We start from the raw sequence: 14,636 nt of genomic DNA, 5'->3' as shown, positions 1-14,636 counted from the left end.
CAGCCAATAGCCATAAAGCACACCGGGAACCGTGGGACCCCAGGGACAAGGTTGCATTGGCAGCCACTCCACCTCCAGATGGTGAGGTGTGTCCTGGCCCGAGGGCACAACAATGCCGCGGAGTCCACAGTGCAGAAGGCCGTGTTTTACAGTGAGTTTTATTTGGTGTTTCAACAAGGGAAACCCAGACATCACTGCTGTGCCCTCTCTGTTACGAATGCCACGGTGTGAGTGATCGCATGCTTGGTTAGATTAATGTGTGATAATGACTCAGGGTTTGAAACGATGAGGCTTGTCTCTCGTCTCTTTCTCTGTGAAATTCTAATTTGCAGCGCGCGGCTCCAAACACTGGGATTTGAATTACTCTGTCTGTGCAAAAAGCCATTTGTTAAATAAAGACGATGTTAGTAATTTTTAAATCAGCGGTTTGGGTCGGCTTGACGTTTTGGTTTGTCGACTAAAAAGGGCTGGTTGCTGTGAAGACGCAGTGCTGCAGCCTTCAGTCAACTGCCAGGCGCGCGCAGAACCCTCCCGCGGCCCAGACGAGGCGCCGAGGGGGCGCTTCCTCCACCGTTTATCCCCGAAGGGCAAGCGGGAGACTGCGGCTGCTTCCCGGCGACCCGCCGCCTTTCAGGCATCCAGGCGTCTCAGGGCCTCCAGGTCCTGCAGGCCTAGGCACGGAATTGCACAAACTAAGAAAAATTCGACCTGAATTTGACTTATACTCAAATGTAGCTTATATCAGAGGAGAGTAAGGGATTTTCCTTTGTACATGGAGATCTATTTTTTTTTAAGTACCAACTAGATAAAATAAAGAGCAAGAAGATGCGTTCTTTTTAAAAGATTAAAGCTTCTTCTACACCAAAAATGAGGTTCTTTTTTCCATTTCAGTGTAAAGCCTGTCCTGAGCCCAAACAGATCAGCAGCTCGTCCGCCATCTACGACAACCCCAATCTCATCAAGCCGATTCCAGTGAAGCCCAGTGGGAGCCGGCAGCAGCGCGGCCCTCGGCCCGGCCAGGTGCACAGCCCTCTGCTCTCCGCCCGGGCCTCTGTGGGGCTCCTGAGGGACTTGGCCCGGAGTACGGTCAAGGCGTCAAGGCGGGGCCGATGCTCTGCAGGTGCCCTAAGGTCAATCCAGGAAAGAGAGATTCCAAAGTAGAGATTTTGTCATTGTTAATAATTTACTCTTCCTAGAAAGGGGTTGCAGTTTTTCCTTTTGGCATTTCCCTGACTCTGTGCTAATCCCTTGTGGACTTGAACTCCTTAGAGGATAATGTATTCTAAAAAGACAGCAACCTAATATCATGTCAGAGCTGACGGGACCATTACACGTCGGGCTGTATTCTTCCACGGCCCCTGAGGGAGCCACAGCCCACGCGCCCCCGTGGTGCCAGGTCCGGGACCAGGCGCTGTGTGTGTATATGGGATTCCTGGTCTAAGGACTGGTGTCAAATCCCCCTTTAGACCTCATGGCTTGTCATTGTTTTTGCATCTAAGATATAAGCATGACAGCAGTTTCTGCGTGAGCATATGTATTTTTCAGAAGAGTCCAGCGTCAGCAGAATCGCTGATCTGCAGGTCCCACCACTGAGTGCGGCTGCTTCCAGTTCTCAAGGTTATTCCTCACTAAAGGTTTTTTTTTAAAGGGAATTGGTTTAAATCAATTTCAAAAAAATGAACATGGGGCTTCCCTGGTGGCGCAGTGGTTGAGAGTCCACCTGCCGATGCAGAGGACACGGGTTCGTGCCCCGGACCGGGAAGATCCCACATGCTGCGGAGCGGCTGGGCCCGTGAGCCATGGCCGCTGGGCCTGCGCGTCCCGAGCCTGTGCTCCACAACGGGAGAGGCCACAACAGTGAGAGGCCCGCGTACCGCAAAAAAAAAAAAAAAAAAGAACATGGACACCAAAAACATAAAGACTGGCTAATGCAAGTCTTATATTGAATTTTGTAAAAAAAATAAGTCTTTTCTAATTATCTTTTAGCTTCTGTTATAAGTTTGCTTTTCATGGACATTTTTTATTTTAAGAGAAACCGGAATATGTTGACTTTAGGAGAATCTCATGTTTGCTTAGCCCAGCAAGACAGAAAGCAGCAGGGAAATGCCAGATGACACAGGGCGGGAAGGAAGCAGGTTGGTTACAAGCCAGGGCGGCGCAGGGGGGGCAGGGATTGTGGCGTCACACATCTGACGGGTTGTTATCGCTACCGTTACGTAGTTGGAAGGATCAAGTTAGACTAAATGACTTAGGTTTCTTTCCAGCCCTCCATTTCTCTAATTCTGTGGAATACTACCGGGAATTCTGAAATCCTCACGTTTCTGCGAATCCTCAGTGTCTTCCTGTACTTTGCAGGGATAGACGGGCTTCCCGTTGAAGAGATCGTTTGCCTTTCAGTGTCTGTAGCTTTGTGCCGCAGTGGTCCCCAGCCTGTGAACCCCAGGCCCAGCAGGGATCACGTGTCTGTTTATCCATCAGCAGATACGGATCATGTAACGGCCGTCCTGGGGGTGGGAGGGAGAAGGCTGTGAAAATTTCTGACATTAAAAAGGAGGTCCCAAATGTGTAAAGTTTGTTATCACTAAGCTTCTTCATCCTTTCTAATTGACTCTGTAAATAGTAAGTTATGTTTCACTGCCCCCCATATAACCAAATTACATGTGGCCCCATTTTCAGACGTGGTTATTTGTTCCAGACCTTAGACCCTGAACCCCAACACCTGTCCTTGACGGCTCTCTTCAGGAAGCTGGACAAAGCTACGTGTCACGAACCCGCGGGGCCTCCAAAGACCCTCCACCAGCAGCAGCAAGAGAAGCTTCCGATTCGGCAGGGGGTCGTCCGCTCCCTGTCCTACGAGGAACCCCGGAGATGCTCGCCCCCAGTCGAGAAGCAGCTCTGTCCCGCCATTCAGAAGCTCCTGGTCGGGAGCGCGGACCTGCAGCCGCTGGCAGAGCTGCCCGAGAGCCGGCCCTGTAGAGACGCCGCGCGGCCAGGGTCTCCCTGCGGCCCCGAGGTCTCCCGCCGCGTGCACGGTGCCCCCAGGACTCAGAACCCGCCGGACCAGCTCCAGAGCATCCTTGGGGCGCCGGCACCAGACGCCTCGGCCGAGACGCCGGGGCCCCGGGCACTCCCGAGGCCAGCGCCCCCCGGCCCTGGGCCCGGCCGTCAGCCCCTGGGGCCCAGCGAGGTCTCCCCGCGGGAGCTGCTGTGGAAGCTCCAGGCGGTGCAACAGGAGCGGCAGTTGCCGGCGCCCGGCCGCCCAGCCCTGGCGGCCAAGTTCCCCGTGGCCACCCCGAGCGCTGGAGCACGGAACCCCCTGGAGTCCTGGAGGGACCAGACCCCCAGCACGGAGCAGCAGGCTCCCCTCCTTCAGGTAGGCGGCTGCCGGCCGGGAGGGGCTGCCAGGGCGCGGGGATGCGGGCTCAGCCCCGTCTGGTCTGCGCATCGCGTCCCGCCTTCGCCTCCTGCCTGGAAGGGAATCTGGCTTTGGCCCAGCAATCTGGGAGCTCCTCCCTTCAGAGGCTTCATTCCTACAGTTAAACCTTCGTGCGACGAGGTTTGACGTGGCCGTGGGAAAAACCCAAATCTTTGACCTCGGAAACCTAGGGTCTGAAATCATTTGAAATCATTCCGGGGATGCCAGACACCCGACCTCGTCTGGTGATTTCGGTCCACAGTAAGTCATCGTGCGTTCATTATCCAGGCCGCGCTTACAAGCGCTGACTGCGTGCCCCGCCCCTGCCGCACGTGGTCCGTGCAGCCGAGGAGCTGGGTGCCCCGCCCCTGCGGACGCCGCAGCCCGTGGGCGCTTGAGGCCCGCAGAGAAGCAGGCCACCGACCCCGGAAGGTGCAGCCTCCTTGTCTGTCTGAGCAGGTGTCGCTTAATGAGGGTCCGGAGAGGCAGAAGGCTCTCTCCCGGCCCGCAACATACACACCGGTTGCCAGAGAGGGGAAGTGTTGTGATTCTCAGAAATGTTCTGTCCCCGCAGGGAAGATGGTTCTCTATAGTCACTAATGACTTAGAACCGTGAGAAAACCGAAAGCTTTTCCATTTCTTCACTGCCTGTGGGTAACATCCGGAGATCTGACGGAATTTTTTTTTTCCATTTGGATTGGTGCAAATTCACTGAAAATGCATTGGGTTTAAAAATTAGGAAGTTCTCCCTATTTATGACGTTGGTCCTTCTGTCGTGTTTCGGCAAGTAGCTTACGACAGTGGCTCAGAAATCTCTCACTTTTTGGAACAGAGACCATCGGTGTGGAGCACAGTCTTCACGTATGTAAGACTGTGCGTTGGAGTGTTCTTGCCTGTTACTGATGAAAATCTCAGATCTGAGTTCCTGCCGCTCTGGAGACATGGCTGTTCCCCGCCCTCATCCTCACTTCACTGTCACAGTGCCCCCCTTCTTCTGCTTTTGCCCCTGCGGATTTAGATTGGACCCTAGGAAATCGGGGCTAATCATTGGCCATCTGCCTCTGCGGGCAGGTCCCCTTCCAGTGCTCGCGGGGTGCAGGGCCGCGGTGCTCCTCTGTCCACGAAGCCACCGCCCCTCGCGACGGCGCGCAGGGACAGTTAAGCAGACCACCCGCCTTCCTCCAGGCTACTCTGTGCCCAAGACGACGCCCAGGGAGCTTCTGAAACCACAGCAGCTCCTCGTGGCTGGCCCTGTGCCCGTTCTCATGAGCCCTTGGGCTTCGGGAGGCTAACAGTAGCGCTCTTCCCTCTCACCTGAGCTGGGGACAAGTGGGAGGTGGCTGTAAGCATCAGGTGGGTCAGATGTCGCCTGCACAGCTGGAAACACTATTGGGACCCCTGGTTTTAGGCCTGCCGGCCAAGAGAGGCGGACAGACCCGCCCAGACAGACGGGCCACCTGCGCGCCTGCAGGAGTGGCCCCGGGGCTGCCCCCGAGACCCGAGCACGGAGAGTCAGGAGGTGGGGTGGACGGTGATCCCACCGCCTGCCCGCCCCGCCGCACCAGGCGAGGGGGCAGGCGGCCGCCGGTGGGTGCCTTACGGCGGAAACTTGGGGCCGCAGCCGGGAGGGACGCAGACGGACAGCCCCGGCGGAAAGGCTGGGGGCCTGGCGTGTGTCCCCAGGCGATGACAGGAAGCCGGAGAAAGGAGGTGCTGCTCAGAGCGCGAGCTTTGCCTGCCGTGGGGAGCGTAGTCAGGACGGCAGGCGCCGGCCGCCAGTGCCCAGGAGGGAGGAGCGCGCGGATGGAGGCTGGCCTCCCGTCGCCCTCGGCCCTGGATGGTTAACACTGAACCCGCTGTGTCCTCTGCACCCGCCCCGTGCGCGAGCCGCCCTCACCCACCCGCCCGTCGGCCCGTTTCCCACCTGCAGGTCCTCTCGCCCCGGCGCGCCCCGCCCGCCGCGGGCCCATCTCCGCTCATGTCGCCACTGGTGTTCGCGCAGCCCCCCTGGGCCCCACCGCCAGAGAGGGGCAGCGGGCTCTTGCCCCCGGGAAGCCAGGACCCGGCGGCCACCCCCAGCGGCTCCCTCCTGCCCCTGCGGACGCCGGAGCCCCCCAGGACGCCGGGCAGCGCCCTGACCAAACCGCAGCTCCAGGAGGCCCTGCTGCACCTCATCCAGGTAGGAGGGCGCCGCCTCCCTCCTCGTAGGCCTTTCCCAGCGGCCTGCTGCCCTGCTGGTGCCTGTGCCCGCCTCCTGCTCCCCAAGGGCAGCAGCTCACCCCGAGACCAGCGCTTCTGGGTGCGTTTCAGACACTCAGTGTGGCTCTGGACGTTGTGACTTGGAGGGCTAAGTCCTCGAGTGCCATCCGGCAGAAGAGGAGGTGAAGCCGCCCCTGGGAGGGTCCCGGGTCTGTGGGGCCGTCGGGAGCCAGAGGGCAGTGGAGGGGAGGGCCGCCCTGAGCCCGCGGCAGCGCCCAGGCCGCTACTCGGGGAGGATGCAGCTGGGGCGGCAGGAATGGCTGTGATGACCACGGCATGTTTTATAGATGACCTTGAAACCTGCCAGTGAGGACAGGCTGGGATGGCTTCCTCGTGCCCCTATGAAGTAATAAGGGCGATGACACTTGTACAGAGCTCTGGGCCGGGCACGGTGTTAGACACCAGGACGCCGAGGCTGAGGGACTGGCCTGAGGTCACCAGCCAGTAAAGAGCAGAGCTGGGGCTGCAGCCTGGCTGCCGTGCCCCTTCCCACTGCACGACGGGGCCGGGAGATGGCAGAGCCCACCCCGAACGCGAGACAGGCCTTGCAAAGTGCAGTGCGCTCACCCAGACGGACCGCAGACACCCCAGCTCACGTACTGAGGTATCTTTTTCGCAGACAGTCCGTAAGGTTTTTGCTTGAGTGTCAGGCGACCTTGAGAGCGGCCAGCACTTTTGCTCGTCTCATCCTACTCAAAAAGACAGTAGTCGCCGTTGGTAAGAATGTTTCTTTAAAGGTAACGTATTTTAGAGAGAAGGAATGGAATGGGGACAGAAATCAGCATCTGAGTGTGAAAGCAGGGTAGCAATCTGCTAAAGACAGACGAGAAGTGACCGCACCTGACTAATTCATAAATGAGGGTCTTTTCCACCTGTTCTAGAAGCCATTCATGAGAAGTTCTTGGGGACTCAGGCAGGGCATCTGTAAGCTCCTTTTCTGTGAGCAATAAACAAAAAACTTGAATGTAAAAAGTTCCACATTTTTTCTGGCTTATTCCATTTAATAACACTGTTCCAAAGATCTCTGTGCAGTAGTGGGGACCCCTAAAGTCTGGAGCAGCCCCTGGACCTTGCTCGTTAGAGACCAGACGTCCGTTCCCTCCACCCGGCCTGCGTTTCACGTTCCCCGCGCTTTAGACGGCATCTTCCCCATGAGCTGCTGGGAGTCACTCAGGCATTCGGCTTTGCTCTCTGCCTGCTGTTAGGACACAGGCTCGTGCTGGGAGACTTTGCAGGAAAGCCAGGGTAGCCTGGCTCCAGGCCAAGCGGGAGTGTGAAACGCGGGTGAATTGCCAGGGCGATAAAGGACGGGGTGGGAGGGAGCCGCGTCTCCAGCATCAGAGACAGAGAAAACCGCCGATGGAACCGTGGTTCCCTCGGCCTCGAGAGTGGCAGCAGGGGCCCAGAGCCCGCAGTCTCACCGCTGCCGGCTTGCCAAGGCCAGAGCTCTCCGTAGCTAACGGGGGGGTGGTGCAGCGGGGTGGAGATGCACTGGCTCTGGCAGGGTACCAGCCAAGCACGTTGCCAGGGAAGTCTTAACTTACGCCCAACAACGAAGGCACCCCTTGTGGGCGACTCGGGGGCCTCTCAGAGCCACCAGTGACCTCCCAGCCAGGCTCAGAGGACTGAGCTGGGTTACGTCCTCCCCGTGCAGCCTCCCGGGGGCCCCAGGTCTCTCCACACAGGAGGCCAGGCTTCTCGGGAGCCGGCCCGCTCCGCGCTGCCCCGAGGCTGGTGCCCGCCTGAGCTGCAGGCCACGAGCACCTGCCATGTCCCGGGCTGGCCACCGAGGACCAGCAGCTGACCCTTCTGGCCTGGCCTGCAGCCCACTGACTGTTCAGCTTAAAAAACGAGCCTCCGTGGGCACGCACAGGTGGGGAGGAGCATCTTAGGATCAAGGTGCCCGTTCAGCCCCAAGACAGAAGGCCTCTCGTTTCTGCCGGCCAAGTCACATCCCCTGGGGCCTTTGATTTGTGTTTTCCAGAATGACGACAACTTCTTAAATATAATCTACGAAGCTTATCTCTTCAGCGTGAAAAAGACTCTGTGAAAGCAAAACATTTCAAGACTGATCTCCAGGGCCTTCCGGCTTGAGGTTCTTTCAGGTCACAGGTTGTTTCCCTAAATGTTTCTGCCTTTTTTTTAAGTATGTCTTATATGAAATAAAATGCTTCAGGCTTTTTTCAGTCACGCAGTTTTTTCATTACATTCTTCAATGCACCTGGTACCAAGAATTGAGTGGGTAGGGAAAGTCCTTTGCTCAGATCACACGGTAAATACCCAGCTTAAATGACTTTTTCTTACATGTACTGGGCCATTTCTAGATGAGTTCTCTCTCTGTGGGAAGGGGTGTTCTGGGAACGTGGTTTCTTTCTTATTAGCAGCCCCGGTTATTTCTGGAACTCGGACAACGTGCCGACCGCCAGGTGGCGGTGTCAGCCCGTGACCACTGACGCGCCCCGCCAGCCTCTTCCAGACAAAGTAAACCTTTCCTTTGTAAACATCCGTTGGGCCTTCGAAGGGAAACGATCTCTAAAGGTACTTCTCACCAGTTTCCAGGGGGGAGTTGTTTAGGGGTCCACAGATGGCCCAGATTTCCAGCAACACCGCGTCTTGTCCGCTCCTTCCGGCAGAAGCCTGCCTGCTTCCGAAGGAACGTTTCATCATTTTCAGCAAAACGTGCTGAGACGAAGGTCAGAGAAGACTTTAAGGCCGGTCCTTAAGCCTCTGTGGGGAGGCAGTGGAGTGCGGGCAGGACAGCAAGGATTCTTGAGGTCGTGGAGCGCACTGACGATTCGTGTTCACAGAGACGAGGGCCTGCTCTGCCCCCAGCCCTCCCCCGGGTTGAGTCGGCCCCGGAATTGGTCCCTGCTGCTCACTGGAGATAAAGTGAGCTTTGTGTTTCTATAGCCCTGTTTATTCTTGGACCATAAAAGGATCTCTAGAGGCCCACACAGGAGCTGGGCCTCGTTCTCCTTTTAGGGGTCACAAAGGAGGCAGGGAAGGAGGTTTCCTCACAGCTTCTGATGCCCAGAGGTGAACTGGAAGCTCAGACCTGGGGTAGGCGTATAACCAGGCAAGGGAGCGCCTCCCCTCCGCCCGCCCGCAGAAGGGCGCCTTCCCTTCGAGGAGGGCCCGGCCCACCTTGCCGGCTCCGCCGTTCCCTCCCGAGTCAGGAAGGGACGCCTCCCTCTGCTTCTCCGTCTCCTGTAGCGCCTGACGCCCTGACAGACCACAGAATCCCTGAAGCTCATCATCGCGTGTGCAGCGTTTCAGGGCTCTTACGGGGAGTGTGGGGCAAGGGGAGACACACTGCCCTGTTGCCCTGCATTGGTGACGCTCACCTCGGTGGCACACACTGAAACTGGAGCAAAATCCACCGTCTCCCAGACCGCGGGCGACCTTCAAAACCCGCGGGCACGTCTTCGATCTGAATTACACGTTCAGGGTGGGTTCTCCAGCCGGGGAGAAAGGAATCCCACTGAAAATTCTTCTCATATATTTGTGGTAGCAAGTGGCTAATTCCTGAAATATGTATTCCTTTACTTGATTGTTATATAAATAAAATAGAAATCCCAGTTGCAGCACCTACTGTGAAAAGGTGGCCGTGCGCTGTGGCTGGAGGGGACCCCCGCCCCCTGTGCCTGGTGTGGTCAGACCCACACCGCAGACGTCACTGGGCCTTTCTAGGTCAGCACCACAGGGGTCTGTTTTGAAAACAAAGTCTCCATCCTCTACTGGAATGAGCCACTTTAAAAGTGATAGGCGCAGCTTGTTCAGACCAAAGACTGAGCCCCCTTTCAAAGGGCTCGGAGATGAAGAGCTGATTTCCTCTGTGTGGGAAGCAGGTGAGAGCTGCTTTGTCCAAAGACCTTTCTCTGGAGGGTCCGGGAAATGGATTGCAGGGTTATCTAAGCACCCAGGACTAGATCTCACATGTAAACTCACTTCCTTTTTCCCACCTCACCCCAAATTCTGAGACCATCCTGGACGCCTTCCTCCATGTCGCTGGCTTCCGGCAGCAGCTTGAAGCCAATTGAATTCCAAGGGGAAGGAAGCCTGAGATGGGTCCCTGAGCAGCATTATCCCGGGCACTGGATTTCAACCCTGGAGAAGTGACTGAAGTTGGTTCTGCCTGGTGCGGGGACAGAACACGGGGCCTTGGTCAGGCGGACTTGCCCTCACGTCCTGGACCAGGGACCTCGTCTGAGATGCTCTTCTTTCGTCTGCAAACGAAAGCGGTGCGCAGCTCTCAGGTCGTCGCAGGGATTAGATGGGATCCATGTAGGGAAATGGCGCCTCGGGCTGAGAGGCACAGGCTCCATCCTGCCCGATGGGGGTCCCGCTGGGGTGAGGCCCGCAGCAGCCGGAGCGCCCTCGCCTGCCGCCCACAGGACACCGCTGCACCCTCTTCTCACTCACTCCTTTATGGATGATGGGGGGCAGTGTGCCTCACCCCTTCCCCCCAAGGGAGGTGCCCTGAGCTCCTCAAGACACACACATCAGTCCGAGTAACCCAGGGCCTTGCCCCCCGCCGGAGGAGGAGGTGCTCTTAGGCCCTACAGTCCTGGGCGGTCCCTGCAAAGACGCACGCTCTCATCTCCCCATTCAGGGGGTGAGAACCCTCGTCAGCACCCTCAGGAACCTCCCGTGCCCCGACCCTGCGGCCCCCACCCACCCTTTCCCCAGGCAGCTGGCGGAGACTCCAGCCTGGGTGCTGCATCGCTTGCATCCCAGGTGTCCCTTCTTCCTCAGACGCTGGGCACGGCCCGCGGGTCCTGGCCCAGGACAGGCAGGACTGCGGTCTCTTCTCCCAATGGGGAAGTGCACGTCGGAGGACACACGTCCTGCAGAGGAAGTTCCAGCCGCTGACCGGCCCCAGCCAGAGGACACATCAGCGGACACCGTGAAGACCGGTGCCCCTGGTGTGTGGCCCCAGGGACGGGAGCTGTCACGTCAGGTCCAGGCCTCTGAATGCCAGGCCGCACGTGTCCAGCAGGATGTCACCCAGACGCAGGCGGGAGAGGAGCGTAGGACTGACCCCACCCCGCACCCCGGGTACAGCGTCGGACACGACGTCTCCACAGCCCAGCTGCTCACTCCCGCCAACAAAAGAGCCACCTGCCTTTCCACCTGCTGCTCCGTTCAGACCCGTGCCTCCTTCTCTCTTTTCAGAGAAATCAGGTGCTTCCAGGCTTTGGAGCTTGGAGCCCTCTTTGAGGTCACACGTGTCGTCTGCAGCCGGCAGGCGGGAGCAGCTCTGCCTCGTGGAAAGTTGCCTGGCTACAGATGGGTGCATCTCCCCGGCATGTTGCTGAATGCTTGGTTTTCAGGTTTCAAATCCTCAGCACCCACCTCTCGTACAATTAGCGGGGGGAGAGGGGCGGTTACAAATACCTGGTATATTTAACTCAACCTTGAGTATCTCAATAGATTTCCACCAAACTGGGTTATGAGTAATGCCTCCTAACAGAGCCTGGAGAGAAGCACACAAATAAAACCTGTGTGTGCAGACCGTGGTCTTAAAACACCGCGGGGTGGCTGAAAGCAGAGCACTGCGGACCGTTCCCCTGGCGGCAGCTCTCAGCAGTGGCACAGCCGGCCTCCTGGGCGAGGTAACTGGGGGCACAGCGGGGAGGAAGTAGAGAATGTTCTAGATGCAAGAGAGAGGGGGGGGACCGGCAGGTGTGAGCCAGAGTCTAAAAGGCTGGGAGCACCAACCTCCTGGGTACAAGTCAAGGTGGGGCTTCCCCGAGGTCGGCAGGTGCTGGACCTCCCGGCTCAGGGTGCTGGGCCGCGGGCCTGGGCCTGGAGGAAGAGGTCCCAGCCAGCTGTGCCCACAGGCGAGTCTGGAAGACATAACCCGACACCTGGCTGGGAGGCGATGCCTGCCGCGGCCGCGTTTCTCAGCACAACACATCTACCGGCTCCACGGACCAGGATGGCACCCAGGCGGCCACGCTCCGTGTCTTCTCTGATGACGAGCTCTCGGGGTCAAGAAGATCTGGGCTCTCCTCCCAGCCCCTGTGTCCTCCCTCGACTGTAAGCTCCGGGGAAAAGCCATTCCCCCTGTGTCTGTCGCGGGAACAGGGAAGTCCTCGCTGGGGCAGAGCCCGCCAGTGTCCGCGGTGGCATTTCCTGCCGGATGGCGGCCTGGGTGTGCCACGGGCAGGAGGGTGGTGCCCTTCGCGCTGGCAGCTGGGGTGAGGCCTCCCAGCCCGTCTTGGTTGCCTTTCTGGCTCTGCCGTAAATCCGTGCAGAAATCTTTCTATGTCGTGCCCACTGCGCTTTCCAGGGTTGTAAGCTCCTTAAGTTTAATTCCCTGCTGTGTACGTGTCAGTCGGCCTTGTGTGCCCAGAGGCTAAGAAACTGGCACCATGGGAAACCCACGCCTGACACGCTGAGTGGACAGGCTGCACCGCCGGCAAGAGGCTCAGCCCAGAGCGGGTGTCTGCACCCTGCCGGAGCCGCATCTTTTCCAGGACCCTCCGGCCGGACCCTCACCTCCCACCCATCACTGCAGGGCTGGGGGGTGGGGGGCTCGGGGAGAAGATGGGCAGCGGAGACTCCTCTGAAGGACCAGGGCCTGGTCCAAGGCAATGGAAGCTGAGATTTAAACACAGAGAGAGGATGCGGATTGAAGAAATATTTAGGAAGCAAAGTCCGTGAGACCTGGTTATGGCTCACGTGTGGATGAGTCGTGACGGAGCCGCCAGGGCTGGTTCCTGGCTCGGGCGAAGGGGACAATGAGGCTCGGTGAGCAAGTGCTGGGAGTTAGTAATAATAATAACGTACTAACAAGAGCAGGAGGCCTACTCAGCACCCCCACGCCCAGCACCGCTCTCCCCTCTCGGGGCCGCATCTCGTGCGTCCCTCCCCGAAACCTGCCAGGCTCGGCACTGACGCGCCTGAAGCTGAGTTGGTTTCTTCCCGCGGCTGCCCCGCCCTCCGTCCGCTCAGAGGCAGAGCTGTCCGTCCCCACCCGCTGAGCTGCCCACGGGGCTGGCACGCGGGGCAGTGTGGCCGCGATCGCAGGCTGGCCCGGGCTGGGGGAAGGAGAGCCCGAGCTGGTACCTGTACTTCCCAAACCCACCCCCTGCCCCCTGGGGCGCTGATGCCAGCAGATCAGGGTGAGTCTCAGGAGTGAGGTCCTGGGTGCCCTGGGCCCAGACTGGCGCCTCCGGGGCCAGATCCTGATGCTCCGTGGACGTCCGCCTCTTGTGTCCCTGGGGGTCGGTGTGTGGCTTTCAGCAGAGCCTCTCCTGAGGGCTCCCCCTCCTCGGGCAGAGCGGCTGTGTCTCTGCGTGTTTCCCAGACGGGCCCCCTGGCGAGCCCGGCCCCGCCCACCCAGCTGTCACCCCCCAGCCCGGGTCCTCCCGAGGGAGGCAGCGGCACTTGGCACTGGGCCCCGCAGATGTGTGCCTGGTGGAACAGATTGAAGCGGGGTGGCGACTTCTCCGGCTGCCGGCGGGACCTGCCCGACGTGGGCACCTGGAGCCAGAGCGGCGGAGGGCGGAGCAGGGCCCAGGAGACCGGCTACTCGGCCTCTCCCTGCTCTGCACATCCGCGTCCCCAGCGAGAAGACGCGGGGTGGTAGACTTGCTAACAGAAGGTAGCGCCTCACCCTGGGGAGCTCTTTGCTGCTCCAGGCCCAGAAAGCCCAAGACCCAGGCACCACTGTGGCCGTTTTGTGCACGAGAGTTGGCCCCGTGGGACCACCCCTGACTTGGGGTGCGGGCCCTTTTCTCACAGGCCCTGGGGTACCTCCCTTCTCTCCCTCACACCCCACCCCCGGGGGCAGAGTGAACCTCTGCACTCAGCATGACATCAGCTGAAGCCCAGAGCCTTTGGGATGGCTTTTGCGTTGGACAAAGGTCCTTTCCGACCTGAGGCCAAGGGTCCTGGGCCTTCGGCCTCATCCTCGTGCCACCCAGGTGCCCGTCAGCAGGGTGACCACGTAAGCAGTCATCCAAACGAGGCTGCTCTGACCATGAGCTGTTAGTAACCGCGCCGGCCAGAGGCCCGGATGCGGGCATCCTGGGCCCACGGGAGGGGTGGTCCCCACCTGCGTCCCCGCCCGAGTCCCCGTGTACCCAAGCCACGCAGGAGGTGGCCTGGACTCGGCCCGAAGGAAGTCGGGCTGTGGGCGAGCGGCACCTCGGGGCCTGGCTCCGGGGCACGTCTGCCGTGTGGAACGTAAGCCAGGCCCTAGCCACAGCCTCCTTGTCATCGAAGGGTTTGAACTTTCAGCCCTGACAGCCAGCTTCCTTTGTCCTTTGAGGTCCTTCCTTTCTGGTTAAGATGTAAGTTCAGGGAAGGCCACCACCAAAGCCGGCCAGGGTGCTGCAGGGTGTGAAATGGCCACCGCTTCCTCTGCCTCCGCGCCCAGGACAGGGATCTTCGAAGGACACTGAGTGGCTTTGCCGTCTGTGTTGCCTCCACGGGGTCACGGGGCAAGTGGCGTGCCTTTCCTGGGCCTCCCTCAGGGAGCCAGTGTCCCGGTGGCCACGTCACTGTTGTGGGCCAGGCTGGCCACGTGGCCCCCGCCCGCTTCCCCCAAACCTCTCGGAGCTGAGCTGCAGCCCACGCTGTGGCCTCGGCCAGCGGCGCCGATGGCCCAGGAGCGTGAAGATGCAGATCCTCCTTGATTTTACTGCTGCAGACACAGGCCTGGGGCTCGTCGGTCTCCTGCACCAGGGCCCGGGGCCTCAGCTCCTCTGCCGCCCCTCCCCCAGCCTCGCAGCACGCGCCCCTCCCCCGAGGGCTCAGGCATTAGTCAACCTTCAGAAGTCTGGGTTTATTTATAAAGCTGCTGTTGCCGCTTCCAGCAAAGCGTTTTACAGGCATTAATTAAGGAAGGTTCCCAGCAAGCCCAGGAGGGAAGGGAGGGAAGGGGCCCGGGGTTCTCAGAGGACCAGTTTCCCTGCTGGTGCCTCTCCCTGTGTTTCCCTGTAACTTCTCA

General features: G+C 59.4%; 1 protein-coding gene across 3 annotated transcripts in view; it reads left to right on the top strand.

Annotated features, from left to right (window-relative positions):
- DCP1B (decapping mRNA 1B) overlaps positions 1-7,864 on the top strand; it is a 50,087-nt gene extending 42,223 nt beyond the window's left edge. For 2 of the 3 annotated variants that reach the window (XM_032645893.1, XM_032645894.1), the window contains exons 6-9: positions 892-1,020; positions 2,696-3,373; positions 5,346-5,594; positions 7,659-7,864. In XM_032645893.1, the coding sequence (XP_032501784.1) occupies positions 892-1,020; positions 2,696-3,373; positions 5,346-5,594; positions 7,659-7,724 (1,122 nt within the window). In that variant the 3' untranslated portion in view covers positions 7,725-7,864. Of the gene's footprint in view, positions 1-891; positions 1,021-2,695; positions 3,374-3,536; positions 5,323-5,345; positions 5,595-7,658 lie in introns of those variants that run through there. The other variant, XM_032645895.1, reaches the window with a different exon arrangement.
- The last annotated feature ends 6,772 nt before the right edge of the window (positions 7,865-14,636 follow it).

This window comes from Phocoena sinus, chromosome 10 (assembly GCF_008692025.1).
Source record: "Phocoena sinus isolate mPhoSin1 chromosome 10, mPhoSin1.pri, whole genome shotgun sequence".
NCBI lineage: Eukaryota > Metazoa > Chordata > Mammalia > Artiodactyla > Phocoenidae > Phocoena > Phocoena sinus.
This window is presented reverse-complemented; position numbering and strand designations above follow the sequence as displayed.